Genomic DNA, 20,248 nt, shown 5'->3' on the forward strand with positions numbered 1-20,248 from the left:
TGAAGTGCTCCACGTCGACCATCTCTCTGTAGTCTCCACAGAGCGGGGAAGGCGTGCACCCAGTCTACATGCCCAAGTTGCCGTGCATGCTGAACCCGTTCTGATTCAAAAACAGTAGGGTGGCCTCCAAACGCGGTAGGCTCTTGATCCCGCAGCGCTCTTGTAGTGGAATCCTAAGTTTCCGAAAATGACAGCAAATGGCCTCCTTTGTTAGTTAGCAATTTGTAAGTACTTTCACTCTGGAGCGCTTGATCACGCTACAGGTGTGATAGAATAAACTTTTTCATTTCTGGAAAGGCCAATATGGGAAGGTATCAATTGAAATTGGACTGCAAATCCATCGTTCTCCAGGTATTTCAAAGAGTCTATAGATTGTCGAATGGAATGGTTTGACGACTAACCACGCGACAACTGAAGTGCGCACTTTGAGTCACCAAGAATGACTACATTCTGGGTAGTAGATATCTTCCGTTCCCTCACAGCAGCAATAGCAGATCCCTCTGCAACCATCGATGAAACGAGGCTGTCTAGCTGTCCAGCACACCTGAAGCCGAGCGTCAGAATTCAAAATGCAGCATCACAACTACCTATATCTATTTTGACCAACCCATTGGTGCAAGCTTGGAGGTGGTTCTGATATGCAGGTTCCAAATGTTCCAGCAACTGTGACCGATCATTCAAAGCAGAACCGAATCGTTTGGAAATTAGCCGAGGAGCAGTGAGATCGCACATAACGTCATCAAGCATCCAGGATAGGTCGATTCTCTGGCTTCGTTTAAGTTATTGAAAGCGAAGGACACGGAGTGTATTCAATGCCGAATAGAAATGGGAGCGAGGTCAAGCACGGATTCTCCGAAGCAAGGCTTTTCCAATAGCAGACCCACTCAACCGAAGGAATTATGCCAGTAGGGTACGAGGGGCTTCAAGGCGGAGAGGTAGACACTCAGCTTCATCTATTCCTTTCGTGCTTGCTACTGATTTAGGGACGCCTACAGACAAATGAAGGCCTCTCCTGAGGATAATTTCCAAGCGTTGGTATTGGCTTTACGACGGAGACATCAGCGGCAGTTGGTGTAAAAATCTGCTTACAAGTGCAGAGTGCAACTTCAACATATAGGTGGGATGATTACCCCAGTGTATGCCAGTCATGCGCTTCAGCGCATTCAGCCTTTTTAATGAGGATGCTACAAGGTAATTCACAGCCCATCGTCAGGTCATTTTGCTGTCCAAGACTACGCCAAAAGAAACAAACACTGGCAATTTGTCGTATAGGAATACTGGCTATATTCAACTGCAGTCGCGTTAATCATCTACTCAGTCCATGAAGGCCTCTCCTGAGGATAAATCTGCTTACAACAAGTGCAGAGTGCAACTTCAACATATAGGTGGGATGATTACCCCAGTAATCGTCCTTCCTATATGATATGGCACGTATCTTGTTCCCACGTCCGCGGTTATGTGTGTTTGTAGCGTAGCCTTCACGGGGGACTCCGTTGGAATTTGATCAGACGACATTTAATTGTTATCTTCCTCGAATATCATCCTTGCGTTTCTTTCCTCTTATTGCTTGAAGGATTTGTAGTCGCTCTGAGGTGTCCTCGTTCTGGAGAATTACTGTGCGGCCCACAACCACTTTTCTTCCTCCCAAACAAACAAGCATCTATGTCTGCCCTTTTGAGGATAAATAGCAAGTCAGAGAGGAAGAGTATAGTAATGTATTTGCCATTCACTATCTCCTCAGCAAAAAAATACAAAAAAGCTTACAAGACGCTCCAAAATACCTGTCATGAAAATACATACTATCAGAAGCTTTATTCCGCATGAAGAAATCGTGGTCGAATTCCTATTCTCAGTTTATTCATTAGGAAAAGTGATTCCTGCCTTTAATTATCAACATTATTGTCAACACCCTTTATTAAACCGTTAAACGTGTAGAGGACGTTACACAAGAGATGAAAAAAAAAACAAACAAACAAGGCATACGAACCTGAACCGAATGCGGAGGGCGAAAGTTGAACTGGTGATGTAGTTCAGTGGTGCAAAACATTAATTGGGCGAGCATGTTTTGTTAAACAACATTTCAAAGCTCCGAATGAATACAGATTGTACCAACTCTATCATATTTTCATATTTCATTGCACTGAACTACTGGCAAGGCCTGAATACATTAAAGAAAGAAGTGGATTTAAATATATATATATATATATATATATATATATATATATATATATATATATATATATATGCACCTGAGTTGGCATGATTACGGAATTAAATTATGTAATGTCTTAATCATGTCCAGGGCTAGTTCGCTTTGCAGCTAATTATGCTCTGCACACAGAGACGCGAAGTACAGCTGTACGTAATCAAGTTTGCGGTAGCCATGCAACTGGTTTCACAGCAGTATGAAAAACCAACGCGGCAAATTCGCAGCCAACACCACGTGCGCCACAAGAGTTGGCGGTAAACAGTCAAAACGTCTAAGATAGGGTTATACAACTTATGAAAAAATATAAGGCACAGGAAAAATTCCTATGAGCCAGACTTTGCAGATCGAGGCTGATTCCTTGCGACAGTTTTAACCTAGGTATAGACGAGGCCGTGACAAACCCTGTGAGCTGAGACGAGAAATCACAAGGCTGGTTCTCTGCTAATAATGTTCATTTTGTAGAGAGAGAGAGAGAGAGAGAGAGAGAGAGAAACGAGGTGGGAAAGGCAGGGAGGTTAACCCGAAAAGATTCTGATTTGCTACCTTGCACTGGGGGAAGGGGAAGGGGAAATGAAAGGCGGAAAGAATAGGGAAGAGAAAAAGGTTGTAGAGAAGCCGAAACAACAGATAATTCCTATTTGTCCTGCCGCTGTTCTTGTGTTTTATGAAATGGTATTACGAAATCTGCTTCGCACTTTTGGCTCCTATTAATTTGTTTTTGTAACATTTTCTTTGAAAACCCCTATTCTTGGATTCGGTTCCAAAATAGCTCGGGACATTTTGTTGAAACCTATAAATTACTTTCCAGGGTATAATACAGGTAATATGATAACACAACTTACAAAAGAATACCAGCACTGCAGAAAGGCCCTATGAGCCATACTGAAGATCAAGGCTGACTCCCTGCGACAGCTTTAACCTGACTAAGTATGGGTGAGACCATGGCAAACCCTGTGAGCTCAGACGAGCAATCACAAGGCTGGTTCTCTGAGAACATTATTATGTTCATTCTGTAGAAAAGCCGAAACAAAGTGTGTACTTTCTTTCTAAAAAACAGATGATTCCTATTTGTCCTGCCGCTGTTTCGATGTTTTATCGAATAGTACTACAAAATCCGCGTCTCACTTTTGGCTCCTATTAATTTGTTTTTGTAACATTCTCTTTGAAAACCCCTATTCTTGAATGCAGTTAGAAAATAGCTCGGGACATTTTATTGAAACCTAAAAAGCATTTTCCACAGGTCTTTCTTGTTTTTTTTTATTTTCTGCATTTGCAGCATTTTAATTTTGTATGTATATGTGACGACGTACAACGCACCCACTGACTTTGGTTATGTTCTTCTACTTTGTTGTACCGCAGGCACAATGACAGGGGCACAGAAACACGCATTAGACAAACACACAGCACGCACTATTAGTTTAAGTTTAAGTTCTTCGTTGTCGCCACAAGATTATCAGCTAGACCCCCCCCCCCCTTCCCCCCGAGGGTACGTGCTATAGACTTTCAAGTCGACAACAAGACGCACAACATAAGAGAAGCAAAAAGAGCTGGTGGTTGTTTGGTATGATTTTTAACAAGTACAGTGAAGATGTCAGTAGGAAACTTTCCTGTAGAGTCTTTGTGTTGCCATTGTAGAAATACAGCGCTGCTGTTTCATAACAGGCTTCTGATCCCATACTCGTTACCGCCTTTGTGCTTTAGCACTAGAGAAGCTAATTTGTGTTTCGTGTGTAAGCGCACAGGCGTTCTTCTTTGTTGCAACCGTACTGAAAAAAAAACCGTATTCCCCATAACTCCTACATCCGATAACATCAGATGACATATGGGAAAAACAGAGTTTTGTATGGGATCCTGTATGTCTCATATCTGATTATTGGATATGGGAGTTATGGGGCATATGTATTGTTCAGTAGGGAAACAGTATGGATTTCATTTTCTTATCTTGCCCTATCTTGGTGTAAGTTAAACGCTACACTCACGTTATAGGACTGGCTTTATACCTATTTTGGAATGACGTGGTGACACCAGAGTTCATTAGATGAATGTTCCATAAGGCACCCACCATGAATAGGACGACGGAATTGGCCCCTGATATCCTCATTGCCTTCTCCCAGAAAGGCACGTACGGTTCGTATCTCTGCAAAAAAAGGTTACTTCTGTACGTTTTTTTTTCGAAAATTATGCAAAAGATACCACGGTATAAGTGTCGCATCTTAAGGAAATAGTGCGCACTTTATTTATTTATTTATTTATTTATTTATTTATTTATTTATTTATTTATTTATTTATTTATTTATTTATTTTACAATACTGTAGGCCCTCCTCGGGCCCATGCAGGAGTGGTTACAAAATGAGGTATAGTACAAGTGCCTATAGTGCATATTAATGAAAACAAAAGGAAACAACAAACCTTGTTCTGGTATGAAAACTAGAGTACATGGCGAATCAGCTCTGTGGAAAGCCGCAAGGCGGGAGACATTTTGAGAGAAGGGAAAATTGTCATGCATCCGCCAATACCATGAAGTTACAAAGAAAACTCCCATACAAGTTTCTCAGAAAGAAATCTGAGCAGTTAAAAAAATCGCTTTATCATACCCAGGTACAAAGCCATTCTTGCACATTAGCTATACCATGGGTTTCCTTGGTATGTTCATGCTACTGTCAGGTAGATGACAATTTTTTCCCTTTCTCGCAACTGTAGAACAAATGAATACGCAAGATAATATGAAAAATCTAGCAGAAGTCATCGTTCATTATTTTCAAAGTCAGCAAAAGTACTCTTCCGTGAGCTTAACTGCTGCCCATATCTCCGCAATATCATCATACATAGCAAACCTCACAGGCATATCAGCAGACACACTAATGCGCAACGTCGTTACCCAACCCAATACTAATCCTGATGCCGTGCACTCCCCCAATATATCTTGGTGTAATGTCCTACTCAAGCTCTAACACCAATGCTAATGCCAATGGCGCCAGTGCACACTATAATCTTAGTGCTATGTCCTACTCAGCCTCTCTGTCAACCCTAATGCCAAACCCGATGTAACCTCCCCAATATATTTTGATGCATTCTCTTACCGGCGCTACCCTTAACATGTCTTACAAGGATACTCTACCTATAAACGAAGCTTCCATAGATGCCCACACGTTAATCGGCCGTTCATGGAGATTAGCGGAATATATATGTGACGAGGGAACACTTCCGGCGGAACAAACAATAATGTGACGCCATATCCGTTAAAAACAGAAGTGACGTCATTTCAGTCGTAAAGGCGTGAAATTTGTTTTCGGGGCCTTCCACTGAAGCTGTATTACGAAATGTCCCGCGATATGGGCGTTTCATATTTTTGGCACTCAAAACAATGCAGAAAAACGTCAGTCGCACCGGTGTAAAGATCGCACCCATGCACGGAATGCCGTTTTTTGCAGTCCAAAGAAAGATTTGGGCCTTATATGCTGGTCGCATCGTCGGACGCCAAGCCCGTCGGCCAGCGCAGTCGCACGAAGGCAGCTAAAGTGAACAGTTATCTGGTGGTCGTAACTTACTACGCTTGGCTGAACACGTAGAACAACGACGAAACACAGCTCGCAAACGCCGCGCCACCAGAATTCAGACACACGTAGACAAGCAACACAACACAACGTGTAAGGGGGGCGTATAGTAAAACGTGATTTTTTACGAGCGCGCCTTTTCTGCACACTTCAAAAGTGTATGGAATTGTGAACGCTCCCTTCGTGAACGTGAACGCTCCCTTCTACAGCGGGCGCTGAAAAAGGGGTATTTATTGTTAATGATAAAGCAAAAGAGAGTTGTCTTTTCTTTCCTCATCACATGTGATGCATGTGTAAGTGATTAGGAATTTTATTTTTGTTGAATGATATCAAACGAAGAATTAAAAATAACGGTTTTTCTCTCTCAGAGTTTGTTCCCTCCTCGGATAGTCGCGCTTCAATGGTGGCTCCATACCCCCCTCCTTGCTGATGCGAGCGACAATTCGTTCTGGACCACTTTTCACCCGCAGCTTCGTAAACCATTGTGATCGACCTTGTATGTTATTATAAAGTTCCGCTCAGACTCGATGCCAACTCCACCGCGACCAATGCCGCGCTCGAAGCAAAACAGTTCTACGGCTTTCCACTCATGCTGGAAATAGTCCTTTCTTTCGCGCGTTGACAACAACCGTCACGTCTCCGGCGTCATCAATCTTCCTTTTCCTCTGTGTCATGGCGCTTTCACGTTGTCTGCGCGCGTATTTTATCGCTTCCATTAGCCGTTCGCGTGCTTCACCCTTTTTGTCAGCAGTGAGAATGAGCTTAGGTGGCTTTTCCAGTGCGTTTTATGCAGGTAAATTCGAAGCGAGTAGGAGTGCGTAGGTGGCGAACGTGGCTGGCGTGACAACTGTGGGAGCGCCGCAGGTGATGATGTGTGATCTACGGTGATATCACACTGCGTGCACCGATGTGGCGTGGATGCTCAATAAATTTTAAGGCATAGAATCTTTTTGGGAACCCTCCCGGACTTTCCTGACTGTAGCTGCTACACGCTGCTGCTGCTGTCTCGCCGAATAGCTCCTACTTATAAAAAAAATTGCATTGCGTGCCCGATGCTTGGTCTAGATGCTCTAACCATTAGGCCACAATCGCACGCATACATCTTTCGTGCGAACGCGAACTCGCTCTTCGAGATGATCGCCATGCGTGTCCCCATTGCATGACACGGGTACGTGAGAGGGCATCCACGCGCACTCGAGCAGATGCGAAGCAGCTGCGTTCGCACAGCTTGTAGCACAGATGTGCGGTTTGGGCGAGGGCCTTAGGTATGCTCTTGCGCTGATATTGCAATAACAAGGAAGTTAACACAGGTTTGAATACTCTTTACGCATTTAAACAAAGCTTCCCTGTATGTAGATTCCAACAAGGCGCGTCGGTTGGGCAACAATTGTTTTCAAAGCGAACCTTTCGGGGTCAGCCTTCACGGGTTTGGCGTGGCTTCCTGGCTGCTGTTGGGTCGGTCGCTATCTCGGCGGATGTATTTGTGGATGTATGTACAAAGTTATGTAAATTATAATTTCACTTCACCATTTGCTATCTACAACTTCATCATTGACATCCTGATGATTGATGATGATGATTATTGTGGTTTATTGGCACAAGGGCCAGATGTGGCCAAAGAGCGCCAAGACGATGGTAATGACTTGTTAGTGGTATATGAATAGTCAATTATATGAACATTAGATGTGGCATGGCTGTAAAGGGGCCTAAAAACAGTCGCTGTAAAGTGCGTAAAATCTATACGTAATAAGATTATGGCAATGACTAATGATGTGTACTATAGACATGGACAATGCATTGCGAAAGAATGATACTGCTTACAAAATATTACAGATGCAATAATTGGCCAGAAGCACAAGTGCCTAAACAGAGCCGTTGAGACACAAGGGCCTGGAGGCATGTGCTATAAAAAAACTATCACAGCAACATCCTCTGGAGAGAGGATGCGCTACGAACTTATTGGGCTAATAACATGTAGTACAACATCATTCAAGAATGCGAGTACTGCTTTGGTGTTAAAGAGCGGTTCTTTACCAAGAAACATAGCGGGAGGTAGAGGGACACAATAGCGATATGCTAGAGGAAAATGTTTCTTTCTTTCTCTTTCGGCTTCCCGACACTCCAGGAGGACGTGGAGGACGCTGAGCCTCTCGCCACATCTACCACAGGTTGGAGGGTCATCACCATTCAATAGAAAATTGTGGGTGCCGTACGTGTGTCCTATTCTGAGACGACAGAATAGGATATCAGTTCGCCGGGTTTTCTTTACGGAGGGCCAGTAACCTAACTGTGGCTTAATCAAATGAAGCTTATTACTTGTTTCTGCATCCCACAAGCGTTGCCAGTGGCTTCGCAGTTTCTTTCGCAAGAAAGGTTTCAAATCTGTTGCAGGAACAGCAGCTGTAGGGTTGATAGCGGGTGATGTGACTGATCTGGCCATTTGGTCGGCAAGAGCATTGCCCTCGATGCCTCTATGCCCAGGCACCCAGCATATAATGACATGCTGGTTAGTTGCTTATGCTCTACAAAGAACAGAATAGAGCTCAATGAGAACAGGGTTTTTCTGTTTACAGGGTGACTTCAAGGCTTTTACGACGCTTTGGGAGTCTGTAAATATAATATTTTTTTGAAGTTTTGATTTCTTTACATGCTTTACGGCTGATAATATTGCGTAGGTCTCAGCCGTAAAGATACTTGTTTCTGGGTGGAGTAGGCCGGATTCCGAGAAGGACGGACCGACGGCTGCATAAGATACTCCGGCATGTGATTTAGAAGCGTCTGTGTAAAATTCTGTGCACGAGTACTTCTACTGTAATTCTAGGAAATGCATTCAGATTTCGACCTCTGAAGCGTGCTTTGTAACCTCCACAAATGATATATCACATGCTGCTACCTGCCACTCCTATAAGGTGGTAACAGCTTGGCTGAAGGCATTAAGCGATGTTCGAGGAGTGGGATATCCATTTCTTCGCTACGCTCCCTGACACGCAGTGAGAAAGGCTGCCTTACAGAAGGGTGATTAAGAAAAGTGTAGTTAAGAAAAAGCGTCATATCGTTAACGGTATTAAAACACGGATGCTGATGATTAGAGTGGACTTTAAGGAAATATGTGAGGCTGGTGTATGTTCTCTGCAGATGGAGTGACCACTCATTTGATTCGACGCATAAACTTTCAATGGGGCTTGTTCTGAAAGCGCCAGTGGCCAGGCGGATACCTAGATGGTGGACGGGATCCAGTATCTTCAGCGCACTAGGGCCGGCAGAGTGATATACCGCGCTACCATAGTCCAATCGTGATGAAATAAGACTCTTGTAAAGATTCATTAAACACTTCCTGTCGCTACCCCAGGATGCGTGAGATAAAATTTTCAGTAAGTTCATTGTTTTTAGACATTTCACCTTGAGATATTTTATATGCGGAATGAAAGTAAGTTTAGAATCAAGTATGATGCCTAGGAACTTGTGCTCTTTGTTCACAGGTATTTGTTGTCCATACATTTCGATAGTGGGATCTGGAACAAGCCCTTTCTTCCTGGTGAAAAGAACACAAGAACTTTTGTGGGGGTTCACTTTGAATCCGTTTTCGTCCGCCCACTTGGACACTTTGTTCAAACCCTGTTGTAGCTGTCTCTCACACACTGTAAGGTTGCAGGATTTGAAACCTATTTGTATGTCGTCTACGTAGACGGAATAAAAAATAGCTGGCGGTAATGAAGCACGAAGCGTGTTCATCTTCACGATAAACAGTGTGCAGCTGAGCACACCTCCTTGGGGTACACCAGTTTCCTGTATAAATTGACGTGACAGTACGTTGCCAATTTTCACACGGAAGGTACGTTAAGACAAATAGCTTTCTATTACGTTTAGCATATTTCCACGGATGCCCATTCCCGACAAGTCTCGCAAAATTCCGTAACGCGAAGTTGTGTCGTACGCCTTTTCCATATCGAGGAATATCGACAAGAAAAACTGTTTATGTACAAATGCGTCACATATGTCTTTCAATGCGCACAAGATGGTCAGTTGTGGACCGCCTTTCTCTGAAGCCACACTGATAGGGATCAATCATATTGTTCAGTTCAAGGAAATGTTTGAGTCGGTGATTAATCATTTTTTCAAAAAAGTTTACACAGGCAACTTGTGAGAGCTATCGGGCGGTTACGTGCCGCCGAAGAAGGGTCTTTGCCCAGCTTCAAAACTGGAATAACAATAGCTTCCTTCCATGAGGATGGCAGGCATCCGGCAGCCCAGATAGAGTTGAAAAGTCCCAGAAGTGTCGTCTGTGTGTCAGTGTGTAAGTTTTTAATCATGTCATACATGATTTTGTCAGGTCCCGGTGCAGAGCTGCTGCATACGCTCAAGGCAGCTCTCAGCTCAGCTATATTAAATGGACGGTTGTATTGTTCATTAGGTCGGCATTTACGATCCAGTGACTTAAGTTCAGCTACTTGTTTATATTTAAGTAATGATTTTGAGTAACGTATAGAGCTTGAAACACGCTCGAAGTGTTCGCCCAGAGCGTTGGCCTGATCTTCTAAGGTATTCCCATGGTCGTCAACTAAAGGCAATGGGTGGATTTGCTGCCCCTTTAGCTTTCTTAGGCCATTCATACTTTACTCTCTTGGGTATAGGATGTTATGCTAGAGAGAAACCTCTCCCAGCTAGCCCTCCTTGCCTGTCGCCGCGTACGCCTTCCCTGTGATTTTACCAGTTTAAATTCGATAAAATTTTCCGCAGTCGGGGCGCGACGCAATGCGCCCCACGCTTTGTTCTGTTTCTTTCGTGCCAGTCTGCACTCCTCATTCCACCAGGGAACCCGTCTTTTACACGAGATGCCTTTTGTTTGATGGATTAATTTTCCAGCTGCGTGGAGTATAAAACCAGTAAAATACGCTACTGCGTCGTCAATACTAAAATCGTTGATAAAATCTGGTGATAAGTAGGTTGACTCTTTAAAACCTTTCCAGTCAGCTGATTTTATTTTCCAACGGGGGGCGTGGGGTGGACTGTCATGCTCCTCTATCAAGGTCAGTATCACAGGAAAGTGGTCGCTCCCGAATGGATTTTTAACGACATTCCATTCTATATAGGCAAGAAGGGTAGCAGAGCCAATCGCTAAATCTATGGAAGAAAATGAATTATGGTGGATGTTGTAATAGGTAGACTCTTTTTTGTTAAACAGACATGCACCAGAGGTTATTAGAAAGTTCTCTATAAGCCGACCCCTGGCGTCACACCGGGAGTCTCGTCAGAAAGTGCTGTGAGAATTAAAATCACCGGCAATAATGTATGCTTCCGGCAGCTGGTCAGTTAGCGTGTAAAATTCCGTTTTGCTGAGTTTGTAGTCTGACGGTATGTAAATAGAACAGATGGTTACCAACTTGCTGAAAAGTATCACTCGCACGGACACCGCCTCAAGTGGTGTCTGAAGAGAGAGATTCTGGCAAGCAACAGATTTATCCATAATTATTGCTACACCTCCGGAGGAGGCAACACCAACGTCACGGTCTTTACGGAAGATAGCATATTGTCTGAGGAAGTTTGTTTGTGTGGGTTTTAGATGTGTTTCCTGAACACACAGCATTTTTGGATTATATTTTTTAAGGAGTTCCTTAATATCGTCGAGGTTATGGAGAAGTCTCTCACATGCCACTGTAAAATTTGTGTGTCCATTTTGAATGTGTTTTTGTGCTGTGCGTTCAAGAATACAAAGTTAGCTTACGGGCCCTTTCCAGGCGCCATGACACGAGATTTTTCTTTTTTGGAGCGGTCGATGGAATCGCGCCGCTCCTTATGCGCTGAATGCGCCCTCACGCTTGGTGTTGTGTCCATGTCCTCTTGCGAGGCGCTGAAAACGCGATCTTGCGAGCGGTTAGTTTGACGTGAAGGCCTCGCCTCGAGGGACGAGGCCTTGGAGGCCACCAGCCCGGAGGTCGATGGCCCCTTGTTCTGAGATGGCGGAGCAGCGCTAGCTGCAGCCGCAGAGGGGGGGGGGGGGGGGGGGGGCAAGTGGCGTCACCGCTGGCCCACTACGCGTGTGCCAGACAGCCGCCGGGGGCCGTTGTTGCGCTGCCCATTGACGCGCCACTTCGGCAAAGCTGGTTTTTGGCAGGTGCAATACCCGCCTGCGTGCCTCCTTCGAAGTTATGTTTTCTTTTACTTTATTAGTTACTATTTCCTTTTCTCTTTTCCAGGATGGGCACGACCGCGAGTAGGCGGCGTGCTTCCCATCACAGTTAACAAAATGTAGAGAGCTTTCGCAAGACTCGGAGGAGTGTTCAGGCGCACTGCATTTCGCACAAGTTTGGCGGCCTCGGCAGTTCTGTGAACTATGGCCGAACCACTGGCATTTGAAACATCGGAGAGGATTTGGCACGTATGGCCTAACACGAAGCTTGAGGTATCCGGCCTCGATGGATTCGGGAAGAACACTTGATTCAAAAGTAAGTATCAGGTGCTTGATCTGGATTTCCTTGCCGTCGCGCCTCATCTTAATCCGTTTAACATTGATTACGTTCTGGTCACTGAAACCCTCCAGGAGTTCAGCCTCACTCAGCTGCCCCAGATCATCATCTGATACAACGCCACGGGTGGTATTCATGGTACGGTGCGGGGTTACTGTTACTTGAGCATCTCCAAATGACACTAGGTTGGGTAGTTTCTCGTATTGTTTCAGATCACGGAGCTCCAAGAGGAGATCCCCGCTTGCCATCCTGGATGCTTCATAGCCTGGTCCAAAAATATCAGTCAGAGTCTTTGACACAAGGAAAGGTGAGATTGTTCGTACTGATTTGTCGGTTTTTTCTGAGTGGATCACGTGAAATCGGGCAAAGTTCTGTGTTTGGCGTCCAAAAAGTTGTCGCAGTTTCACCTGAAAGGCGAAGCATCAATTGCGATAGCAAACTTGTAGAGAGCTATACGGAGTAAGGATATTAGCTTTATCAGCTGTATAAACTTGGACATGCAGCAGCATCGGCAACACGCAGAACTGTTGTCGACGCCATCGGCGTTTTGCCCGCGTTCGCTCAAAATGCGTGCGGCGTTGGTGACTGTTGCCGGAGCCTCTGATATAAATAGGCACTTGGTGCCGCAGCTAAACGTCGCCTCCCTTCCCTCCCCCTCCCCCACGGCCTCTCGCGCATCGGAAGAAGGCGCGTTTGCTCTACATATATGGTGATTGTAAAGGAGAAAAGAGACGCCTACTTCTGCAGCCCTTAAGCGAGCACGGCGCAGAACGCGCGTGTGTTCTCCGCCGTGCGTTCACTCCCCGTGAAAGACGCGCCCCTCGCGCCCTTTCACTCGCACATACAGCGTTCGGCGCGCGGCGACGATTTCATCTCCAAATGACGTCATACGGAACCTCACGGCGACGGCGACGGCGACGGCGACGCCGACGGCAGAAATCTGCTTTTGAGTGTCCATATAATTGCTATCGCAATAAAAACTGGAAAACATGTTCGGTGCGCCCTCGTTTCAGACGGCGATCAGGGAGTGGGGGGAAAGAACTTTCTATAAGTATAGGTGGATGTTCGGAAGCAGCGCCAGCCACCCACCATGGAGCCCAAGGACGGGACGCTGCAATACCTAGAAAAGATTGGTCCTGCAAATGCCAACTGTACGCCACTACTATAACCAAATATGGAATATCCAAAGTTGGCTACCCACACAAGGTTAACCCTAGCTGCCTTGGAAAACGGAAGTAAAAGGAAGTGAAAAGAAGACAGGATAGATTGAAAGTGAGAGAGAAAGACGAAGATTTAAGAGGAGGACAGGAAAAGGCAACTGTCGATTTTCCCTGGGTGGGTAAGCCCAGGGGTGCCGTCTATGTGAAGCAGAGGCCGAAGAGGTGTGTTGCCTCCGCGGGGGGGCCTTAAAGGTCCAAACAGCCAGCATCAGCTTAACCCCCAGGCTCCCCCTTTCCCCAGACACGGCTAAGCCACGCACGGCTTCACGCGAAAGGGTCCAACCCTCATGTGCTCGGGTCCGTGGTGTCGCAACAACCAAACGCCTGCTTACGCAGACGCCCGTGCGGGCATCATTGACATCCTGACGATTAGAAGAAAAAATAAAAAAGTTAGATAATTACCTTTCTTTTATGTCAAGAATTAAACAAATTACTGGCGATTTCTCAACTGGACTTCATAGAGCGAATACTTATTCTTATTCGCGTGGGATGATCCCTCTTTATTTATAGCTTAGTGCATGATGGCTTGGGCAGCCTGTATCACAAACTATCTCTGAAACTTCTTGCTCTATGTTCTGAGTGATAACAGGCGTAAAAAAATGTTAGCCGGGCTGTTCATAAAGCTGCCTTCTAGTGAAAGCCTCGCACAAGCACATTTTTTAAAATACATACAGAACGTAGATTAGATGTTCTCGTTCATGCGTGACATTATTGTAGATGCGTAAAATGCCAAATACTAAGCGACACGTTCCTTACTCCATGCAAAGTCTTTTTACTTACCATAGTCACTGGATTCAGCTTGTACACGGTTGCCTTGGCTTCGTACTCCGGGTTAACAACGTCCTACGAGGTGGGAAATGTTTCACAGCAGTTGAATAGACACCACTCATGCATGGAGACCGTCCAAGATCGTAGAATCGCATAGCGATTTCTCTTTCACATGTGATCTAAAATAACGCGAAAAACAAATACATCTAAAGTTTATGTACTCTGCCTGTAATTGCCCTAATTAACAATACCTCCAAGAGGCCTTGTTGAGTAGCCTGCACACTGTTAGAAGACGTATCATAGTAGGACTTGGCCACTATAAGCTTGCAATCTTTTAGAGCAAATCATATAATCAGTCAAGACTACATAAACAGGGCGAAGCCATGACAAGCTGTTACAGTAAATACTTTGTAGTTGTCCACTACAGTAAGCAGGCCGTTTACATAAACCGGCACGTTTCATCACACCTCCCAGCCGTAAGAACAGTGGTACGTTCACTAAAGGTCTAAATCGTAGTGATAGTGTGGAGAGATAAGCTCGTGGTTATAGAATGGCATAAGAGTTTGTTTTAATGGCATTTTACATGGATGTACGCTATATCTGTGCCTATAAGTTGTTCGGCCATAACGTTTCCAGTTTAGCGCTTACAGTAGACGCTTACAGTTTTTAAAGTTGTGAGACCGAAGAGCCGGCACGCCACGAACGATACGCTGCAAAGACATGCAGTCATTGTGATGGATACTACTGCTCTTGTGTCCTGCCGTTCGAGCTGTTTCTCTTCACCAAATCACTCAGCAACTGCAACAACTAACTCAACTTCAAGCCGTTATCCACAATTCCTATGCAGATCCAGTCGCTTACAAACGGTATGTAATTGCCATCAAACCGCGCGTCTCTTACTTACTTAATCTCTTAATCTCGTCATTAACAGCACCTGCTCTGGAGGCCGTGTTTGGCCAGAGTACAAATACAAAACGTTTGGAGGCACCAGCGTTGCCATTAGACTCTTTGTCCATGTTAAATAGGGCTCTATGCATTCGAATGCACTCCTTTACATAATAAAGCGATAAGAATTTACGATCAAAGTTGTCGATACCATTACTGCAAGCAGCGCTAATGCATTGCAGTTGAATTTATGGATATTTTAATTATTTGAGTACTTCAAACTAAGACATCTTCGAAGAGCTGAGGTGAAACTAGCGTGCCCAAAAATTGCCCATGCAGAGAGGGTAGCGAATCATATTAATTATTTAGTGACAATCGGTACTTTTTCTAGAACTTAGCTTACGTACATTACAACTGCTGTCTGCTGCCTCACACTTTTGTGAATGAAAGTATTAAAAGGAAAACAGCAATACAGATTTTGATGCAAGTCGCTCTCTGAGTGCACGCACTGGCGATTTACGGTTTGCAATACGTACTTGAGCCGACTGCCGTCCCGGTATGCGTGGGAAATAAGGAAGAGTGTATTGCTGAAAATGGGGCGAAAGGCAAGAAAAGAAGCGAGAACAGTGCACCGAAGGTAAAGGGTACAATAAAATGGTACGGAGTGAACATTCAAGGGCGCACGCTCCCTTTCGGCGCTCATTATCAGCGCGGTTATAATTCAGCAGAAATGTTACACACGAGCACGTGAAGGAAGAACATGGTACAATGCTGAAAGACACGAGACAATCACAGCCTTTATGCACCTATTGCTAAGTTATATGTTGAATTCAAGAAAGGTACCAGCTAACTATAGCTGATCTGCGAAACAGGCTGAATGTGTTCATGTTTAGCCGCCAGCAATGACTGCAGAGTTGATCAGAAGTACAAGGCATATAAGAATGGTAATGTTGGTAAAGCTAACCGATACCTATATCACTGGCCGCATGCAGCTCAGTGGCTCTGTCATGTCGCTGTGATGTAGCTTCCTTCTTTTGGTGATTAATGAATGTCTCTAAGAAAATTCATATGTGCAATACCCATTATCTGAAAGCACTTTAGAGGCGGCATATCTTGAGAGCACTATGGCAGGGAGGTTTTCTTGTAAATGGACAGGCCTTCACCAGCGGTTCACTTTTATTCAGCATTAAAAACATGCATCGCGACGTAAATAATTACAAGGTAAAATGAATGCATATTGATTAGTCATGACATGCTTCTATTTCTCGTTACCATGGTGCACACACTTTGAAGTGGACGGACTTGCATAATCTCTCACAGGCGATCTGCGAATATGTTACGTAGTCCCCAAGGGTGGTACCAATATTCCAATAGTAACAGCTCTTCCGAGATATTCATGCCTACAAAATTTGTCGAAAAATCACTGGTCCTCCAGTCCGTTCAGTGCCGAAGGGAGCGAAGGTGGCTTTCGAAGAAGTAATAACCACAGTGCCACTTTATTTCCTGCTATATTTTGATGACGGATACGTCGAAATTCTCGAAAGTGGTGCTAGCCTCGGGCTTTCTGCTAAACAGAAGAGACTGTACTTTTGCCAGGCTTCAAGTATTCATAGTCGCAAAGTGCACACTATAAGGAATAATAAAAATGGGGTTCAAGGACGACACACACACACATACACACACACACACACACACACACACACACACACACACACACACACACACACACACACACACACACACACACACACACACACACACACACACACACACACACACACACACACACACACACACACACACACACACACACACACACACACACACACACACAACACACACACACACACACACACACACACACACACACACACACACACACGCACGCACGCACGCACGCACGCACGCACGCGCACACACACACACACACACGCATATATATATATATATATATATATATATATATATATATCAGTGTAGCAAAGAATCACAGGAGCCGGTACAGAAATAGTTCAAAAAATAGAAGCACGTAGGAAAAATATACAGGGTGTTGTACAATTGTACAATATACAATTGTAGCCGTGTAGTTCGCAAGGTGGATTCACTTAGAATGAATTCTTGGGATGACAGCAGTTTCGAGATATTAATTCACGAACTTTGAGGAGAAATGCATTGGCGTTCCAGTTAATTTCTTTACAAAACGTCGCTTCATCCATTGAAGCACAAACTGGAACGCCAATGCATTTCTCCGCAAAGTTCGGGAATTAATATCTCGAAATTGGTGTCATCCTGAGAAGTAGTTCTAATTGGATCCGCTTTGCGAACTCCACGGCTACAATTTGTTAATTGCAATATGGGCGATCAGGTAATTAGTTAAAAACTTAATTAGTGAATTTTTGTTGATTAGTAGATTATGCATTTCATTTTTTGTGCTAGTAATGTCCGCCTCTTCGCATAGACCAGCTCATGAACTAGAATTGAGCTATCTGCCACCGGCAACCTTAAATAAATTTTGAAAGTGTTCGCTGAAACACCCTGTATAACAGGACTTTAATGACGTTTCGGCCGGGGTCCGGCCTTCATCAAGAGTCATATATATATATATATATATATATATATATATATATATATATTATAGGCTTCCAAATAAATAGGAAAGCCACATGATACACTGGTGTAATAACACGGACACAATAATTGTTTCGCGAACTTTGACTCGCAAGGCGCATGTCACGGATTCTATTGCCCTAAGTATTTTGTCCTTGAGGATACGAGGGTAGGTCTGGGACACTTACGGTACACAAGCATACGACTGACTATTTGTAGTAAGATGAAGTAGGAAGATCTAGGAATGCGGTGCACATAGAAAAGCACGAATAGCTTCAATGAAACGTCGAAGTTCTGACAAAATGACTTATATCTTCGTTAAGGCAACGCTGGTGATCCATGGCAGCTGTTTAACAGCGAAGCTGTTTAAGCCAGCCGTAATTTGTGGTGCGTAGCAAGACACTACCAAGAAAGAAAAGAAATTTTTTTGCCGAGGCGGGATTCGAGCCCGCGTACCCCCGGTCCCAAAGCGAGCGTCTTAACCACCATAGCTTATAGAGCCACGCTTGCAGAACGTGCATTTATGCGAACCATATGATTGCGTTCGAGCGTCGTCGTCTTCGTCCACAGTTGGCGAGTTCGTACACTCGTGCTCTGCTAGGTGAAGAGGTTTTGCGCGCTATGAAAGCTAGAGAGAGACGCATTCACAGAGGGGGTCTCCTGGAACACGGTGTCGGCATTGGAACGCGGTGTCGGTGTTGCAAGCTGCGCTATGCAAGGCGCACTGACGGTCGTAAGTCCGAGACGCGCGAAAAGAAATTATCGTCATCATAAGTAATAAGATGAAAAGTTCGCGCACACTTCCGGAAAATGCTGGGCTATGATCGCCCAGCTGTGCTGTTTCAAGCGTTGCGCAGCCGGGTGCAAGGTTAAGCGTTTTTTTAATTTTTACATGGGCTCATATCATGAAAGGAGTGGACACGGGAGGGCAAGGCGAAGTTTGGATGGTCGGATAAACTGACGAATGTTGGCAATGCGCATTCCAGTAGGATGGAAGAACCTCATATGGTTTGTCCGAGCACCCAACTCCCGCCGTACATTTGCGGTCATTGTTACTCTTGAGAGTAGGTAGCTATGCAAGTTATGCGATGGGTGACCGCTGTTGCCTTGAGAAGTTCTCTTGATGAAACGCTTGCACCATACTGCTCTGGCCCCTCCCTTGCTCTTACACATTTACATACGATTTCAACAGGCGTTAAGTAAAAAAGAAAAAAAAGCTTGAATTATTGTTAGTCTGTATCATGCGGCTGTGTGTTCAACGTCAAGGATGACGAAGCTTCCAATCAAAGCAAAGCAAGAATGCCGTAAGTAGGTTTACAATGAAATCACTACCACTCAGCCATCCATGCTACTGGACAAGTTGGAAGGCAAATAGCACAAGGTGGGAGACAACGTTATCAGGGTAGAGCTGGAACCACAAGACGCGTTTCTCGCAAGAGAAAACGTTACGTGCGCCAAAATTCCCGCCTTGCCACCGACGTGAGCACACCCGCGCGAAGGAAAATGACGTGGCACCCGCCGCGGTAGCTTAGCGACTATGGCGTTGTGCGGCTGAACACGAGGTCACGAGTTCGGTCCCTGCAGCGGTGGTCGCGTTACGATTGGGACGGAATGCAAAACGCTCTTAAGCCGTGGTTTTGGTGCAAGTTAAAAAAAAAAAACAAAAACAAGTGGTGAAAGCTAATCCGGAGTCATCCATACTGCAGCGTCCCGAACCCACTATGGAGTTTCGACAGTATAAACACCACAATCAAACAAAATAATGCCGCAGCTGGTCCACGCCCCCGTCAACCAGACAACAAAAATCAACGGCGAAGGAAAATTATTTCCTCACAAGTAATATGCTGTTAAAATCACTAAACAGCATTGTGAAACTTATTCGCAAGTACCTCAAAAAGAGTTCTTCTAGCTATACTATATCCTATTGATTGGAAAACGTCAACGTTATGTACGAGACTGCTACCACCGATGGCGAGGCTATCTAGGCAGGGAGAGGCGCATCACAAGAACGTCACTGTCACGGGACAGAAAATCGCTGAAATTTGTTGAGAAGCTTCCCCAATAGGTCTACTAGTAATTCAGTGTCTTTCGAGTAACATATTCTAGCCACGCATTGCAGAGCTAGAGGGCGTCGTTGAAACTCGCCTATAAACGAATCGCGATAGCACAAGCACCCTAAGCCGAAGGGCTCACGCCACTCCGCCACAGCTGCCACCACCGCTCGCCGATGATCCTCTTTCAATAGGAGAAGTGACAAATACAGCCACCTATAGCCTTTATGAGCCACGGACCCCTATCCTATCCCTATCCCTATCCCTATCGTAATACAACAATCTGCCTAGACACTTTACTTAGTAAATTTACCTATGCATGTGACGATCCCGTCCCCATCTCTTTCCCGCTTTTTTTATTTCTCCCAGTATTCCAATTGGCAGTTCACTATGTCGGCCGCAGACCAGTTAACGCTCCCATCAGCTTTGATCTGAGAGCTTCTAGAAGGTGGGCGTTACCTACGGTTTGACTCCGCATTTTTCTGCACC

At 44.8% G+C, this 20,248-nt stretch overlaps 1 protein-coding gene across 1 annotated transcript in view; it reads right to left on the bottom strand.

Moving 5' to 3' along the window:
* LOC119463972 (anoctamin-4) overlaps positions 1–20,248 on the bottom strand; it is a 142,748-nt gene that overhangs the window by 71,722 nt on the left and 50,778 nt on the right. Inside the window, exons 17-19 of the mRNA XM_049655446.1 lie at positions 15,638–15,688; positions 14,229–14,291; positions 4,272–4,346 (exon numbers count right to left, since the gene is read on the bottom strand). Coding sequence (XP_049511403.1) covers positions 4,272–4,346; positions 14,229–14,291; positions 15,638–15,688 — 189 coding nt within the window. The remainder of the gene's footprint in view (positions 1–4,271; positions 4,347–14,228; positions 14,292–15,637; positions 15,689–20,248) is intronic.

The sequence above is a fragment of the Dermacentor silvarum genome, chromosome 9 (genome assembly GCF_013339745.2).
Source record: "Dermacentor silvarum isolate Dsil-2018 chromosome 9, BIME_Dsil_1.4, whole genome shotgun sequence".
Taxonomy (NCBI): domain Eukaryota; kingdom Metazoa; phylum Arthropoda; class Arachnida; order Ixodida; family Ixodidae; genus Dermacentor; species Dermacentor silvarum.